At 37.1% G+C, this 18,447-nt stretch overlaps 1 protein-coding gene across 1 annotated transcript in view; it reads right to left on the reverse strand.

The window, feature by feature from the left end:
• The window catches only part of drd (drop dead), a 45,251-nt gene extending 43,532 nt beyond the window's left edge, over positions 1-1,719 (reverse strand). Inside the window, exon 1 of the mRNA XM_089732504.1 lies at positions 1,184-1,719. Coding sequence (XP_089588630.1) covers positions 1,184-1,487 — 304 coding nt within the window. The 5' untranslated portion in view covers positions 1,488-1,719. The remainder of the gene's footprint in view (positions 1-1,183) is intronic.
• Between the last annotated feature and the right edge of the window lie 16,728 nt (positions 1,720-18,447).

An 18,447-nucleotide genomic window follows, 5' to 3' on the forward strand; every position in this document is an offset into this window, starting at 1 on the left:
ACAAAAAATTCAACGATGTTTGACGTTGCTTTAGTTTCTAAAATAAAATAACACTTATTGAGGTATAATTATACTAGATAGACATATGCTGTCGCGACACTTTTTGTAAATAATAATGTGTTCTACAAAGTCTTAGTACACTATTTTATTCTATCATCAATAGTTTTCGCAGGGCACGCGATGTAAAGAATATTTTAGGTAATTTTTTTACACCTTCGGTTACATTAGTGGAGTTCTAGTACGGAACTCTAATTTAAAAAAAAAAAAATATTATAGCCTATGTCACTCGGGAATAGTGTAGCTTCCAAACAGTGAAAGAATTTTTCAAATCGGTTCTATAGTTTCGGAGCCTATTCAATACAAAAAAACAAACAAATCTTTCCTCTTTATAATATTAGTATAGAAGTATAGACTAATTTTCTTCTTATCTAAATCTAAGTTTTATTTAACAGACTACAAGAACACTCGATTTTTAACTATTTATCGTGATAATTTAATGCTCAATTTAATGATGTGTGTCAGATATTTATTTTACATATATTTAATTTTCGTGTTTAGTCTATACACATACTTGAACGATTTAAACGTTGCAATGAATTCCTTCAAAAATATTAATTCATAACATTACGTAATAATAAACAAAATTTTATTTCCGATAGTGGAATCGTCATTTTTAACTCAACAGAATGTTTATTTGGAATTTATATAAGTCTTTTTGACATTTCAGTTGATGGCACACAATATTGTCGTAATTTTTCCTTTCTTTTGTTTCTTATCTTTCATATTAATAGGGTAATTGATTAATTTAAAAATATAAAGGAAGTATAAAAGGTTGGCCGAGTTCATTCACACGAATCACTAACATTTTTAAAAATTATTATAATTGGATATTAATTGCTTTGTCGATATTCTAACTCTTCGTGTCGGATTGTTTTTTTTTTTTAATACTGTGTTATTTAGTTTTTATTTGCATTTATTTTATTATTTGAAATCGTATGTCCGGCGCCTGAGTCGATTGCGTATAGCTCAAGTAATCTAATCATAGACTAAAATTTAAAACAACAATGTTCGAGCCTAGGATTGTCTTTTGTCGTAAAGTGTATGCGAAGATGGGTGATTTGAATGAATTTTTTTTTGGCATATGAGTGTGATGAGAAAAAAATAAAATAAAAACAAAATTTACTTTTCAAAGCCCATAACTCCAGTCGGTCCAAACTGTCCATATACAGCTGGCTGTCTCTCCTGCACTGTTCACTAGTACCGTTCCTAGGCACAACAACCTTCGGGAATCTCTCCCACAACTGCACAATATTAAACCGGGAACTCTCAACGACCGTATCATTCTCGTGTTGGAACTTTAATATGGTACTATTTAGAATTGTTTCTGTTATGATTCTTTTGTCGCTGATGGTTAGTTCGATGCAGTCCCGCGACAGTACCGCGCTGGTGAACAGTGTGAGTATCAAACCGCATGCGCGCGACGCCATCGTGCTAAGCGTAATGAGCCGAGTGTGGCATCTCGCCGACTTAAACTACACCAACGGTCTTGAATACTGCACCCCGGTGACCCTTCGACACTGAAACGCACAATGCGATTGGGAAAATATGTGGTTTTTTTTTAATTTGATTTTTAATTGCGCCAACAATGAGGTGCTAGTGCGCAATAGTTCGGAATCGATTTGGACCCGGGGACGCGGGGGTAGTTCGAATTTCAAATCTGACAGTTGTTTGCCCAGACTCGATTGATCATCTTTTTTTTAGTTTGAACGCTTATTAAAATTACCTTAGCTAAAAAGTTTTATTTATCGATGACCATAATACAATATTAAGCTATGGAAGTTTTTATTTTTTTATCGGTCACTGCTATTTAGTCTCACACGACCAAAACGGAAATAAAAATATATAGGTTCGTGTTTTCGTAATTTTCTGTCTTTAAATACGAATGGTACTATCATAAAATAGTTCGATTTATACTTTACGAATTCACAAGCTACGAGCAGTTGGGAATGAAAGTAAAACCGAATGTGATACAATAATTTCACACCTACGCGACCGAGACCTGAAATTGAAGAGGTCATACTAAGCAAACGCGTTCCTTGTACATGGATGTTGGAATAGTGTGAAGGAATGTCTTCAATAAAAATGAATTATACCCAACCATACTGTTTCGCTTAGAAATAAATGCGGCCTGCATATATTTCTATGCCTGCATATAATAGGTTGGAGAAAAAGTCTTTTCGCATTATAGTATGTGTGAACTTGTAATAAAATCTTTTTGGCTATACTATTTGTCTCTGGCTGGTTTTGGTATCATTAAAAGTTAAAATTTTAAAGAAGATAATTCCAAATTCAAATTTGGAAAATGTGTAATTTATATTTATTTTTCGTACTGTCAAGATGAGTGAATCTAATGAAGAAATTCGATATATTTAAAAATTTTACTACAAAAAAGGTAAAAATGCAACGCAAGCCGCGAAAAAAATTTGCGATGTTTATGGACCTAGGGCAGTGTCTGTGAGAGTAGCACAAATTTGGTTTAAGCGTTTACAATCCGGAAATTTTGATGTCAAAGATGCACGTCGCTCTGATCGCCCTATTACGGATAAAATGGATGCTATTTTTGAAAAAGTGGAGCAAGATCAGCATATCAGCAGTTACGACGTAGCTGAAGAACTGGGAATTGACCACAAAACAGTTTTGGCGCATTTGTATGTATCTGTGTAGCGAAGTAATTTTGCGTTGAGGATTGAGCATTGAGACGTTATACGATTGAGACGCCAACCGCGGGCCTGAAGGTGGGTGACGACATTGAAGTTCTTAGGTCTCCAGTAATCACTCGACATCGGGTAGACCGAGAACTCGTTCATCCATAAATGCAAGACGAAAAATCAGGTTAAGTCAGTGCTAATTTTACCACAACCCATTCTGCTTATGGTATATGGACAGAATTTATGAATTCATTAATCTTTCGTTAAATTCTATATAATAGAGCTAAAGAGCAAGAAGAAAATGTCATTTTCTCATGTTCGTATTATTATCATTCGTTCGCTCATTAATCGTATCAGGGAATCTTTGTTGAATTCAGAAAAATAAAATAAAATAAAATAAATGCACTAATAGTAATTAACCTTTAACATTTTGTCGATAACTTTTTTTACGTTTATCTCAGTTTTATTTCGTTCATTAGAATTCTGTTATTTGAAAACTCATCCATATTGATTTATAAAAATTGAATTTTAAACAGTGCACCAATAAGTTCATGGGTATTTTAAAGCCGAGTGTATTATTGGCAAATAATCTCAGTTCGATAGCTCGAAAACGAATGACAATGTCAATAGCAACAATTATCAGTTCACATTTTGATCACGTCAAATTGTGCTTTACGCACCGATAGAACTATGCATATTGTTACGCCGGTAAGAGTAACGCCATCTATCGCCGAATAGTCGAACGAATATCGAAGGATCTAGTAGCATCTAGAACGCTCGAGAAGTACAACGCCATCTATTGTCAGATAGCGGAAACACAATACTCGAAATGTGTGGAATATTCTCCATAATTCTAGGTATGTGGTATCGGCTATAAAAGCGTTGCAGAGATGGCACGCAGTCTGTTATTAATCAGAACTACTCGAAGCGAAACAGCGAACGGATCACCTGAAGCGAAGCGGAAGAAGCAAATTGAGAATTTTAAAGTGTTTGTTGAGTGTTTTAAGTGTTCTAAGTGTTGAATACAGTTTTTAGTTGTACTTTGGTGGAGCATTTATTTATCCCGCGCCCCAGCGCGTAACAATATTCTCGCCAATTCTGAACTGTTTTTTTAGTCATAGTAACTTATAATATATACCGGTTTGAAATCTATATAATCTATCTATATATATAAAAATGAATTGCTGTTCGCTAGTCTCGCTAAAACTCGAGAACGACTAGACCGATTTGGCTAATTTTGGTCTCGAATTATCCCAACCAGACAAATTTGCTTTCGTAGTTTTGTTAGCATATCCGATTTATAAAATCAGTATGGATTATATTAGAGATTTAGGAAAGCCGGTTATTTATAGCATTATAGGTTATTTACAGCTATTTAATAAAGGTAAACGTCACCATGAAAAAAGTATTTTTGTTTTTCCTTTGAATTATTATCCGATTTATTTATTTATTTAGTTGCACCAACAAAGTGATCATCGATACAAAACATTGACAAATTGACAATAAGTACATGACAGATGTCACTTTAATTGTAGATGCAATCGACAGTGCAATAGTTGACAACATCTTGAAATTAGAAAAGTAAAAATACAGTGAGTAATTTTAAGAAATTTGAAATCTAGAATAATTATTTTTCAGGAGGTAAGATAAAACGGCTATAGATTATTATTTACCAAACCATACGAAGCTATTTCTGCCGTGAAGCCTTCTCGAATTTCAGGCTGGAGTACTACCTCGTGTACTTTATCACGCGAGGTGGCATCACTCATATCTACGAGCTCGGATAATCGATTCGGTGACTCGCTATCTATAAATAACTGTCTGTCTGCCATCTAGTGTTACAAAAAAAAGACAGCAGTGGCGCCGGGTTGAGGCAGCCTCCGGGCACCACATCGCCTCATCAATTAAGCCATATCATCTATACTAATATCTATACTAATATTATAAAGAGGAAAGATTTGATTGTTTGTTTGTATTGAATAGACTCCGAAACTACTGAACTGAAGCTACACTATTCCCGAGTGAAATAGGCTATAATCTTTTTTGAAAAAAATTAGGGATCCTTACTAAAACTCCAATAATGTAACCCAAGGTGTAAAAAAATTACCTAAAATATTCTTTACATCGTGTGCCCTGCGAAAACTATTCATGATAGAATAACATAATGTACTACGACTTTGTAGAACACATTAATATTTACAAAAAGTGTCGCGACAGCATATGTCTAACTATTTAGTTATGCCGCAATAAGTGTTCTTTTATTTTAAAAATAATACGTCAAATATCGTTGAAATTTTTGTTAAATACCCGAGCGGAGCCGGGGCGGGCCGCTAGTATTATATATATGTATATATCATGTCGATGTATTGCGACCGGCTTACGCATTCTCCCCCCATCTCAACCCCGCTTAATTTTATCCCTGTCCAGTGTGGCAGGGGGATCATCCCCAGGTAGGGTTCGTCCCGAGGACATTCCCATACCCTGTCAGAGCGCACGATGATCCCAGTAATTAGGCTCCTGGTGTACATTTGTGATGCCAAGCACATTCCATTAGGTAGGATTATCTATGATTTGTAAAAAAACGTGAGTAGCGACGTTGGTGGTAGGACCTCTTGTGAACCCGCGCGGGTGGGTACCACCGCCCTGCCTATTTCTGTCGTGAAGCAGTAATGCGTTTCGGTTTGAAGGGTGGGGCAGCCGTTTTGACTATACTGAGACCTTAGAACTATATCTCAAGGTGTGTGGCGCATTTACGTTGTAGGTGTCTATGGGCTCCCGTAACCGCTTAACACCAGGTGGGCTGTGAGCTCGTCCACACATCTAAGCAATAAAAAAAAAAGCGAAAGATTTCTGAGTTTCTACTTTAAACCAACACTGGTTGCCGGAGCAGAGCTCATTCGTATTACCCAAAACCATTGGACTAAGTTAGAGTTTTTAGATTTTTTTTCTTGCCTAACTACCAGTTGCCGCGGGGAGGTATTCTGAGATCACCACAATCGGTACGTGAGCTCACGGGGTTCAGCCTGAAGGATGTTGCTAGTATCTGCCATAGGAAAAGCGGTGCTTCGTTGAATCTACATCAGATCGGAATGGCGACCCTTTGAGGAGATGCGGCGAGAAACTCAATGGATAGTTTTAAGGAATATTTAACCCACATATCATATAGCTTTAACGACGGTGACTGTTCAAAATAGGATATACCAAAATAGCACTATGTTTGTAAAAACTGTTTAATAAAATTTAATCAAACCACATATTCTATTTATAGTTTATTAATTCTCCAATTCGTTGTAGTTTCCAAATAAATTGCTACGAAATGTTATAAATATTATATAATAAGAAATACCTGTTTGTTCGTTCGCCAAATGCAGGCTAAAATTTTAGTTTTTTTATTCGTTTATTTAATAATAGCGACCCGCCCTCGCTTCGCTTCGGAAACATTAAAACACACATGAAATCGAAAAATAAAAATAAAATAAAAATTTAAAAAGTAGCCTATGTTCATCAGGGGCAATGTCGGCTTCTAATGGAAAAATAATTTTTCAAATCGGTCCAGTAGTTTCGGAGCCTATTCGAAACAAACAAACAAACAAATCTTTCCTCTTTATAATATTAGTATAGATGAATTATATTCGTTGCTAGAAAAATGTATGCATTTGGAAATTTATGGGTCTGTATACTAACGAAAACTTGTTTTGAATGCGACCAGTTGAATATGGACTAATAATCGTGTCTTTAATTATTAAATAAGCATTTTTATTATCACTTCGTTTAAATGTGAGTAACTCTAAATCTTAATCGAAGCTTATCCCAATAAACCATTGAAAATAACATCCAAATTGGTTCAGCCATTGCTCATTAATGAATTTGGTTTTCCAATAAGGGAATTCGATAAAGATATGGTTAAAATAGCATTAAAGATTTCTATCAGGTTTCCTTCCTCAGTTAATTGAAATTACAGAATTCATAACAATACAACTAAATATTCATAAATACAATTCAAGGGGTAAAAGGCTATTTGGTTTAAGCGACATTTAGCGTAATACGCGACAATTATCTTTGTAATTAAAGGTGCGCTTTATTTGGTACTAGCTGACCCGGCAAACTTCGTAGTGCCTCAATCGATAAATAAAAGACTTAAACTGTTGTATAAAATAAACTTAAAACAAACAAAAGGAACCCGTCCGACGGAGGACATATCAAAGGAAAAACAAAATTGTTATTTTTATTTAATTCCGAGTATTTTCATATTTATCTATCTTTTAAACCTTCTCTGGACTTCCACGAAGAATTCAAGACCAAAATTAGCCAAATCGGTCCAGCCGTTTTCGAGCTTTAGTGAGACTAACGAACAGCTATTCATTTTTATATATATATAGATAGATTAACATCGACAGTCCGATGTTTTTAATTGAACTTCAATTAAGTTCACTCCGTTCAAATAGTTAAAGAAGTTATTTGTTATGATATTTTTTTCAAATTTCTATCTTTAAATGGCTCTCTTGCAAAGTTGCGAAAATGTCGCTTAACGCGTTGACTGCGTTATGCGGCTTAAAAAGTCCCATACGCGACTATCCTCTGATGCGGCAGTCATACCCGTGTTCTTTCGCTCGAAACAGGAGGCGATTATGTCCAGATTTCTATGGGTATGAGTCATGTTAAAAACGGTCCTTTGTGAGGCTTATCATGTCTCATACGCACTGCAAAGAAGTCCGATCTTGCCTCGAAAAGACGTCAAACGCACTGGCTGAAAGTCTTACAAAAATGGTCCCGCAATCAATGTGTTAAGCCAACTAGCCTTTCACCCCTTGATTATATTCTGTGCAAAGTATCGAGAATGGATGGTTAAAATTTGTTGATGGTTCCTAACTCAATTTCTCGTGTTAGTTTATGATGTCGTTGCATTTTTGTTATATGTAAGACTAAGATACACTTCCCTTGGTTTTCGTAAAAGATAATTAAGGGTATTCCTTTAATGACAAAACACCGATGTTTATTGAAGAATGGGTAGCAGTGTTCCCTTAGTATTTTATCATCTGCTACTGCGATGGCTAATTGGTGGTAGGGCGTATTGTGAACTCGCACTCGCCGGGTACCACCGGCCTGCCTGTTTCTGCTAAAAAGTAACAAAGCATTTCGGTTTGAAGGGTCAGACCGCCGTGATACAGTCTAATTGAGATTTCGACGTAGTTATTGTTGGTACATTGCGATGAATGGGGCCCCAGTAACCCTTTTTTACTTACACGAGCCGTGAATTCGTCAGCGTTGGGTTTTTCCTGTGCTTTGGACATAAGAAATACACAAACAGTAGGCAAGAAAAACAAAACTTGCTAAGTCACTAGCTTTGGCCCAGTGTAGGCGGCTAGGTACATAGAATAAAAAGTTTGATACACAGAATAATCGAATATTTCTAGAAACGAAAACAATTTCATAGAGCAGATAAACTGTATCTTAATACAAAACTAAAGTTTAATATTAGTATAGTTGTTGTTTATGTATATGTTTGGATGTAGGTAAATAGCTGTTTGTTTATTCGCTCGTAAATTATAATAACAACTGAACGGATATCAACGTTTTTTTGGTGAATGAAAGGTAATTATTAGACTTTTAAAGGACAACGCCCAAAAGTGGGCTAACTTCATGACAAAACTATTTGTACTTGAAAAACTATGCCTTATTTTTTCATGTTGTTTAGTTTATGTATCAACATTTCTTTCACCCTGGCATTGTTTTACAAAAAAATAAATTACTTATTTGATAACATCCCAAAACTGAGTGCCATAGTTTTTAAATTCGCCAATAGACGAAGGGCAAATTAGCCCATACAGCCTTATAGTAAACTTATATGCTGACAAACGAAAGAGTTGTCTGTGACTTGAACAACAAATAAAAAAAAATAGCTAATGGTTATAATTCATAGACTTTTTAGTTTATTGTTGTTCAATTCAATATTTATGTATTGTAATAATAATCATTACTTAAAACCATGAATTATTTAATATTTTTAGATATTAATGATTCCATTAGTAAAAATCTCAAAGGCCTACCATTACTCTATTCTTATTATATATGATCAGAGAGTTTTGGCAGCAACCCGAGTGAAGCGTCACTTGAAGTTTTATTTTAATGTTTTTTAATAATAATATACAAATTGGGTGTTCTTTTGTGTATTAAACGTCAATAATCGTTGTTCAAGATTATTGAGGCATTGGAATAAAACTGTGGCTAACATAGCAGTGATTTTTTTTTTTCAAGATAAAAAGTCTGCGGAAATTTACGCTCACTCAATGTGCTATTCATCGAGTTGACGTCAAAACTCCCAAAAAGCAATAAAAAGAGATACACCGGCTTTTTATTAACATAAATATAAAAAAATATAACTACGCCAGACTAGGCTGTATAGGCTACGCTCTTTGCCCGCTTGTTGGCGAATTTAAAAACAACAACAACAATATCGTTGCCGGCTTCCGGATTTCATTTCATTTTATTATTATTATGAGGATATAGGTAATAATAATAAAATGTACGTAAGGACTTATTTCTAGCAACATTAACCACAATTAACTTATTTAATACTGTAAATAATGATGAGAGCGATTATTGATTTCGAAGAAAACAATTAACAACTTAATTTTAGCTGCAGAAAAAAACAGATTTCTCTTAAACCTGGGTGAGAATATAAAAATCGTTTTCTGAATATGAAACGATATTTCTTTGTCTATCAAATTAAGTTAAAATCATCATCACCCGACAACTTTTTTTAGGGGCCCAAACGCCCATAGAAAATGGGCATTGTCCTTTGGTACATGAAATAGGTAAGGAAATAAATTACTGTACTGTGAGATGAGCTGGAGAATAATTTAGTAGTTTCTTTTTTTCACATATATTAAAATAGTTTTAAAATTCTATGTAGTCTCAGTCTTAAGAGGCAGCAATATTCAATAAATTGATTAAGGGATGGTATTTAAAAAAAAGTATTTTAAAGGCCAGAAAGATCCTCGAGTGGAGACCACGTACTGGCAAGCGCAGTGTGGGACGGCCACCTACAAGATGGACCGACGACCTGGTAAGAACCGCTGGGTCACGTTGGATGCAGGTGGCAACCGACCGGCCGCACTGGAGATCACTTAGAGAGGCCTATGTTCAGCAGTGGACAATGGACAGGCTGAGTTGATGATGATGATGATTTAAAAAAAATAATCTTGTATAAGCTAAAATTTTCCTACCGTTTGACTGTATTCATGTGTATATTATTATTATGAATACGTCACAATAACATTTCTGTATGTAGTTAAAATAACTACCTAGAATTCTAAAATAGACTTTATTTATTTTCGCAACAAAATCATTACCATTACTAATTGTGTGTTAACTCGTTTGTTATACGAATTATAATAAGTGTCACAATAACAAAAAACCTTGCCGCCTAAATAGGGTCGTGTTGAGAAATAATTGAATTGTCTACTCATGAAACAATCACCAATTTTAAAAATATTAAAAATTTTGTTTGCCGGGCGGGCATATGTAGTTCCTTTTGTTCAGCTGATTGTATATACTCTTTTGGTTTTATAGATATGATATTTGGTAAGTCGGAGCCATAAATGCCATTTTTTTATATATTAGTTCTTAGACCGCTAGCCTCGTTTTTTTTTATTGCTTAGTTGGGTGGACGAGCTCACAGCCCACCTGGTGTTAAGTGGTTACTGGAGCCCATAGTCATCTACAACGTAAATGCGTAATTCTAAGGTCTCAGTTTTTAACAGTACAACGGCTGCTCCATCCTTCAAGCCGAAACGCATTACTGCTTCACGGCAGAAATAGGCAGGGTGGTGGTACCTAGCCATGCGGACTCACAAGACGTTCTATCATCAGTTATAAGACTTCTTCCATCAGTACAAGACGTCCTACCACCAGTCCTATATGTCCGACTTTTTCAAACAAGATGTGATTCGTATCGATATTTCGATTTGTCTTTAATAGTCTCGATAATTTGTCTTAAATAGGACTCGTTTGACGGTAGATGAGTGATATGGTTATCATGATGGTGGGTGGATAGCTACTTACTCAATTGGCTATATTATCTAAGTAACACTAGATGTACTGTGAAGTTGCTAGTCAGCCTAAAATATAATATACATATATACTTAGTCTGGCCATAACAAAAAAACAAGAAAACAAAAAAAAAATCTATGGCAAATAACATTTATTACTTTTACAGTGTGTTAGCTTAATACATAAATATAAAACAATTTAAAGTATAAAAAGCTTATTCGAAGTGGTCTCCATTGGCTGCAATACAGTCCTTTAAACATTGAGGCCAGTTATCAATAGAAGCACGCACTCTTTCCATGGGAAAATTTTTCACTGCCAATCGTACGGATTGTTTTAGGGACTCCAAATTATCATGGCGTTTAGAGCAAGCCGTACTCTCTAAAACTGACCATAAATCATAATCCAGCGGATTAAGATCGGGACTATAATACGAAAGCCAGTCCTCAGCTCTGATGAAGTCCGAAACGTTCATTTCCAACCAAGACTGCGTAGATCGAGATTTATGACCTGGCGCCGAGTCTTGCTGGAAGGACCATTCTTGATTATTGAACATGGTGTTGTTAAGAGGCTTCACTACCTTTTCAAGAATGGTATCTTGATACACTTGTGCCGATTTTTTGATACCTTTTTCACAAAAGTATGGCTCAGTCACTCCTTCATAGCTAATACCCCACCAAACCATCACTGAAGTCGGATAGTGCCCACGTTGCACTCTGTCGACTAATTGGGAAGCTTCCTTAGAGCTTTGAGCATAAATACGGTCATTTTGTTTGTTAAAATGTTGCTCAATTGTAAAAATTTTCTCATCCGTAAATAAAATTTTTGTATGACCTCCCTTTGCGTACCGCTTCAGTAGTAGTTTCGATTTTACCACCCTATTCTCTTTTAAATTATCAGTTGAGAAATGAGCAGTACTTACGTCCCTTATACGCTGCGAGTCCTAAGTCATCTTTTAAAATACGCAACATGGTTCTAGGTACTATCTTCATCTCTCGAGATAAAATCTTTTGCTTTCGGACAGGATTTCTTCGAATTCTTTCCCTTACTGCTTTGACCACCTTTTTCGTACGAACACTACGTGGACGGCCAGATCTTTTTCTGTCACAAGCAGAGGAGGTCTCATTGCACCTATTAATAGCCCGGTACACAAACATTTTACTAATACCAAACGTATGGAGAGTTTTAAAAATTGCATTTGGCTCCATACCTACTTTGTGTAATGCAATCACAGCGATTCGGTTCTCTTTATCACTCCACTCCATTTCAATATCGTAAAATATTGTACTATGTATTGGCGCCAAAATGAGAAAACTAATGAGCAATCATAATATAAAAATGACAGATTCGAAATTCAAATGTAATATTTTGTTTATTTTTAATTGTAACAGTATTTATGGCCAGACTAGGTATTTTTTTAATATCGTTCTTAGCTTTTTTTAATTTCACTAGAATTGGACGAACGTCTTTTTAATTATTTTCGAATTAAATTCGATTTATTATGGTTTAAAATACATTTTGTATTCTATCTACGTTTTGTTAATTAACCGATGTCTTCACGGATATATAGGGAATCCACAATTAAATTATGTTCGTTTCGTGACCAGGCAAGGCCTTAAGTAAATGTTTCCGGTCAGAGTAATTACGACCATTAAAAAAAACAAAGACCATTATTTATTTCGAACTGTTTTATAATTTTACGGTTATCTATCTTACCTTACGGTTTTTTTTAATAGCAGTGTCCTGAAAAACTCGGTTCTCTGATAAACCCTGTCGATGCCATTAGTGTATATTCTCCGAATGGGCCAACGAATTCCAGTATTCCAGTACCCATAAAAAATCTAGAAAGAGGGTAGGCAGATCTATCTGCAAGAGCCAGTGTGCCGGGCTAAGATCATGACGATTGCATTAAATCAGATTACAGAAGCAGATCAGAAATCCCGGGATCCTACTAAAATAAAAAAATATAGTTAGACTCCTTTAAGTAGGTAATAGTTTTTATAACAGAGCTTATTATGTATCTAACAACAAACTTTCCATTTAATTGTTGATTCGGTGAATATGAGTAATAAATAGTGAATAAATTAAGCGTTTTTTTTAATTATTGTTTTTTCACTTCTATTTTTACTAACTTTCGGATCTATATTTGTCCGGACGTCCAGCAAACACGCTAGTTTTCCGCGCCTCCTCATGACATAAACATGTTTCCTAAAGACACAAATTGCTCCGCAAAACTGATCAGGGCTGAGGTGAAAGTTCACTGCACTAGTGTTGCATTAATCAACAACACTGTCGTGGAATCAGAAGATTTAATAAACAAACTGTTTTATAATGAACTAGAAAAAAGCGAAGCACGTGCCTATTAAGGTTGTAGACACGTGCCTATTAAGGTTGTACTAATGACTTTGTCGACTAGTGATTTTAAGGTTCCGCACAAAAATTACAGAAACGAAACCTTCACAACTTTGCTAGTTCCATGCCTTCAGATGACTGCTTCCCTTTGCCCTGTCCTTGTCTAAAATATGGCGCAAACAAGTTATCAGATTTTGGAAAACAAGACGTGATGCGTTTCAATACTCCACGTGGTATATAAATGTGCATACATCTTGACGTAATTATTTAATGAACATAAAGAAACATCGCTTTTTTCCCTACCTATGCTGATAGCCTTGAGAGGCTATTTCAGCTTCACTGTAACATGTAGGAGAGCTCACGGGGCTCAAACCGGAAGTTTTGCTAACATTGACCCTAGCAAGAGCAGTGCTTCGCAGAATCTACCACCGGATCGGAAACGCGACCCACTGAGAAGATCCGCCAAGAAACTCAGTGGGCTGTGTCTATGGGGTCCTTTTGTAATCACACTTCATCGACATAAGGAGCCTTCTCATGGTAAATAGTGATAGTGACGAAACGTAATATTATTATTTTATTTTTTAATGGTTATTATTGGTGTTTGTTTGTGTCATCTAGTAAAGAAATACATATGGCATATCTGGATAACTGATTAGAAATCATGTCATCTTTTTTTTATTGCCCTTGTTGACAATCGACCCATAAGATCTCCAGGGAGACCTACTGGTCTTGTGAAACCACACGGTTCAGTACCCTGCTTTTTTCTGACGTAAGCAGTAATGCCTTTAGATTTGTGGGGTGGGGCTGCCGTTGTACTTTAAAATTGAGACTTAATATAGAACTCATGTCCCAAAATGGGTGGCGTTATTAAATTTTGTTATGTCCATAGGCTCCGTTAATCACTTAACACCAGGTGAGCCGTGAGCTTGTCCACTTATAAATATTAAAAAATTCTCTACGAAACGATTTTATTAGGCCTTCGTCTTTATAGATTGCTATATGTTTCTAATATATTTCTGTGATACCCTTGACATATGGCGGGAGCATCGGAAACTCGTTTTGTTGTGACTGGTTGTGATAGGGGTGATAACATTCATAAATAAAAATAAGTTTGTTGGTAATCAAGATTTTAATTATGTGCATTAATTAACATTACCCAATAATGTGCATTTTCTATAGATTATTTGGCTTCGTATCTAGCTTATGACATAATCAACAAAAACTGTTTTTAAATTTAGATGGCATTTTAATTTTATTCGTTTGAAATAAAAATTCTACGTTTTTCTCGAACAATTCTACCTGATTCTTTGTCTATTGATTTCATATAGGACATTAATATGAATGTACACATTTATATGCTAATGTAAATAAATAGCTTTCCTGGAGCTAATAATAAATGAAACTGTTTTATAGTTGGTATTGAAATGTCAATGGTGCTGGCGTATAGCACCAGTAAACCCTATTCTCTGGTGTTTTATTTATCTTTAGTGATTGATAATATATACCTATGCGAGAGGTCAGTTGTTGTTTTGTTATTGCTTCGTAAAGTGAGGCTAGCTGTAAAAAGCGGTTCGGCTCTGTACCTGACATTGCTGTCATCCTTTTTTTTTCCACAGGAGGAAATCGCCGGATCTCCACCCGCGCGACAGGTGGGATATGTGGTAGTTGAACCTCACTAAAAACTGTTGTTGCCGCTCACAGCCGGCGCACTACCCCGGATCGGGCCGGAGCCCAGTCAGGGCTATTGAGACGGCGGGACAGGGTTGACGTAGAGCATATTACATCCATCCCGCCGCTCCACAGACGCCAGACCGGCGGTCGCTAGCGACACGACCACCGGTTCCCTCGGTCGGCGGGCCGAGAGCCCACCTTGATGGCGCCGCGCTGCACCACCATGCTGACATCCTTGAGCGACGGTAACCACTCATCATCAGGTGGGCCTCATGTTTGCTTGCCTACAAGGGCAATAAAAAAACCATAAACTTAGACTTTAGCGAAAACAAATCGTTTTTGTTTAGAACAAACGTTATAAGCTATAAAGTTTTCATTCTATATTAGAGAGCGCACGCCCTAAACACGCCATTACGGATCCTCCCGATTCATTAACGGTGTATTTAGGTACCTCAAGCACCGGTCACCGTCCTCGCTGAACCCGTCGCTTGTGTAGAAGGGCTCGACGAGTAAATTAGCCCATAGACACAGCCCACTGAGTTTCTCGCTGGATCTTCTCAGTGGGTCGCGTTTCCGGTCCGGTTGTAGATTCTACGAAGCATTGCTCTTGCTTGGGCCAATGTTAGCAACACCTCCGGTTTGAGCCCCGAGAGCTCACCTACACGCTAGGATAAAGCTGATATAGCCTCTCAAGGCTATGAGCATAGTAGGGAAAAAAAAGAGAGCGCACCGTAGCAATTTATGACGTCTAAGTTTACGTGCGCCTTTATCATGCAACTTTCATACTTATCGAATGGTTTCGAAAACAATGGCAATAGTCCTAGTGATTCTCTAGTGTATCGGTAATCACTTAGCACCCGGTTAGCCCTGAGGTCGTTGACCCATCTAGGCAATAAAGAAACGACACCAAAAAAATTAACAAAAACAACAACAAAAACATTATTGTTTCCTTTTCAATTTCTGGAATGTTTCGCCGCGTTCATTGTATTGCGAGTATAAGAGTGAATAGTGTATGTATTTCATTATATTATTTTTTGAGGGCATCGTGGCCTAAAGGATAAAAGTCCGTTGCATTAATATGTAGCGATGCAACGGTGTTCGAATCCCACAGATAGGTACCAATTTTTCTGATGAAATACGTATTTAACATATTTGTAGATGTCAATGGGCTCCGGTAACCACTTAGCATCAGGTCGAATCATTTGAAGTCGTCGTTGCCTTTAGGCAACGACGACTTCAAACGTCCTTATCCTTTAGGATAAGACGTCCGGCGCATTCGTGTTGAGCGATGCACCGGTATTCAAGTCTCAGGCGGGTACCAATTTTTCTAATGAAATACATACTCAACAAATGTTCACGATTGACTTCCATGGTGAAGGAATAGCATCGTGTAACATAAATCAGACCCACAAAATTATAATTTGCGTAATTACTGGTAGTAGGACATATAGTGAGTTCGCACAGGTAGGTACCAACACCCTGTCTATTTCTGCCGTGAGGCAGTAAAGAGTTTCGGTTTAAAGTGTGGGGCAGCCTTTGTACTGTAAAAACTGAGACTTTAGAACTCATGTCTCAAGGTAGGTGGCGGCATTTACTTTGTAGATGTCTATGGGCTCCGGTAACCACTTAGCATCAGGTGGGCCGTGAGCTCGTCTATCCACCTAAGCAATGAATAAAAACCTACTCGCTGGTAGCCTGAGAAGCTATTCCAGCTACGTCCGGACGAGTAGGAGAGCTCACGGGCTCAATCTGAAAGCTCAATTTGCTAACACCAGCCCTAGCAAGAGCAGTGCTTCGCAGAATCTACCGCCGGATTGGAATCGCCACCCACTCAGAAGGTCCGGCGAAAAACTCAGTGGGCTGTGTTCGTGTAGTTCGCTCGTCGAACTCGGGTTTGACGAGGACGGTGATCGTTTTTGAGGGGCTTAAAAGCACTGGAGTAGTGTTCTTAATGTAGTGATAACTAACATTTTCATTGTGTATTAGAATTATTGGAACGTTAAATAACTCTAATTTCTTATCAGTTATTTAAATAATAAGCCACAATGCTTCTAATGGAATAAAATACATACTTCGGACACTTAATTTAAATTATGCATGTGAACATAATGATGTATCTGTAGATAACATGATTTTTTTTATGTTAACGTGTTCCTGTTTACCTATTATGTACGTAATTGCTTAAATAAGTTTCGAAGGTTCAAGGATTTTTTGTAAATGTCAATAGTGACATAACTAAATCTCCGGCATTGTCAATGTTCAAGAGCTGGGGTGACCATTTTCTCTTATCTCTCGTTACTTCATTTTCTAGTCTATTTTATTATGTTTAAAATGAGTATTTGTAATTGTTTGATTGTTTGATCAAAAGGTTCCTGTTTTTCAGTTTAAAATGTGGGACAGATTTTTTCTGCCACCTTATCGCTGGTAGCCTCGATTGACTATTCTAGTTACACACACGCTAGGTAAGTTCACGGGGCTAATATAAAGGGACTTGGCAGCACTAGCAAGAGCAGTGCTTCGCTGAATCTCTCGGAGCACCATGGTTCCTGAGGAACGTGGATCTCCACGATGACCTGGAGCTCGACTCTGTCAGTAAGTATCTACAGTCGGCATCGCTGCGCCACTTCGAGAAGGCGGCACGACGTGAGAACCCTCTTGTCGTGGCCGCTGGAAACTACATACCCGATCCTGTAGATCGAATGGTAAACCGTCGACGTCGCCCAAAACACGTCATTACGGATCCTCCTGATCCATTAGCGGTGCTTTTAGGCACCACAAGCACCGATCACCGTCCTCATTGAACCCGTCGCTTGCGAGGAAGGGCTCGACGAGCGAATTAACCCATAGCCCCAGCCCACTGAGTTTCTCGCCGGATCTTCTCAGTGGGTCGCGTTTCCGATCAGGTGGTAGATTCAGCGAAGCACTGCTCTTGCTAGGGTCAGTGTTAGCAACACTTCAGTTTGAGCCCCGTGAGCTCACCTGCACACGTTAGGGTGAAGCTGAAATAGCCTCTCAAGGCTATCAGCATGCATAGGTAGGAAAAAAACAAAGAAGCTGAATCTACCACTACCTAATTGAAAAGATCAGGCGAGAAACTCAGTTGGTTGTGTCTATAGGCTAGGTTGCAGGTCAAACTCCTAGTCGCATTGGACCGGTTTGACTAGAACGGTGACCGGTGTTTGAAGAGATTAAAAGCACTCAAAGTGGATCCGGATCTGATAGGAGGTGTTAAGGACATCCGCATTACAACACAATTGAGCCTACGATTTCATGGTTCAAGATAAATGCTGGGATTTACGTTATTGATCATCAATTCACGGCGGATTAAAAGTTAGCAATTTTAAAATACCATAATAGTCAATTACCCTAATTCGACCACATCGTTCAAGGCGGTGTTTACATTGCAGAAGTTTTTTATCGCATTTGTTCATTTAAGCTAATAAAACAATCAGTTTCATCGTAACTTCCTTGTAATGTTTTGCAAAGACATATTTTGTGATTTGTAGACGTTTAAAATACTTTTTAACCGACTTCAAGAAAGGAGGAGGTTCTCAATTCGACTGTATGTTTGTTACCACATAACTTTTGACTGGGTGAATCGATTTTAATGATTCTTTTTTTATTAGAAAGCTGTCGCTTCCCGTGTCGTCCCAATTTAGTCCAGTTG

The sequence above is a fragment of the Bombyx mandarina genome, chromosome 13 (genome assembly GCF_030267445.1).
Source record: "Bombyx mandarina strain Sakado chromosome 13, ASM3026744v2".
Lineage (NCBI taxonomy): Eukaryota > Metazoa > Arthropoda > Insecta > Lepidoptera > Bombycidae > Bombyx > Bombyx mandarina.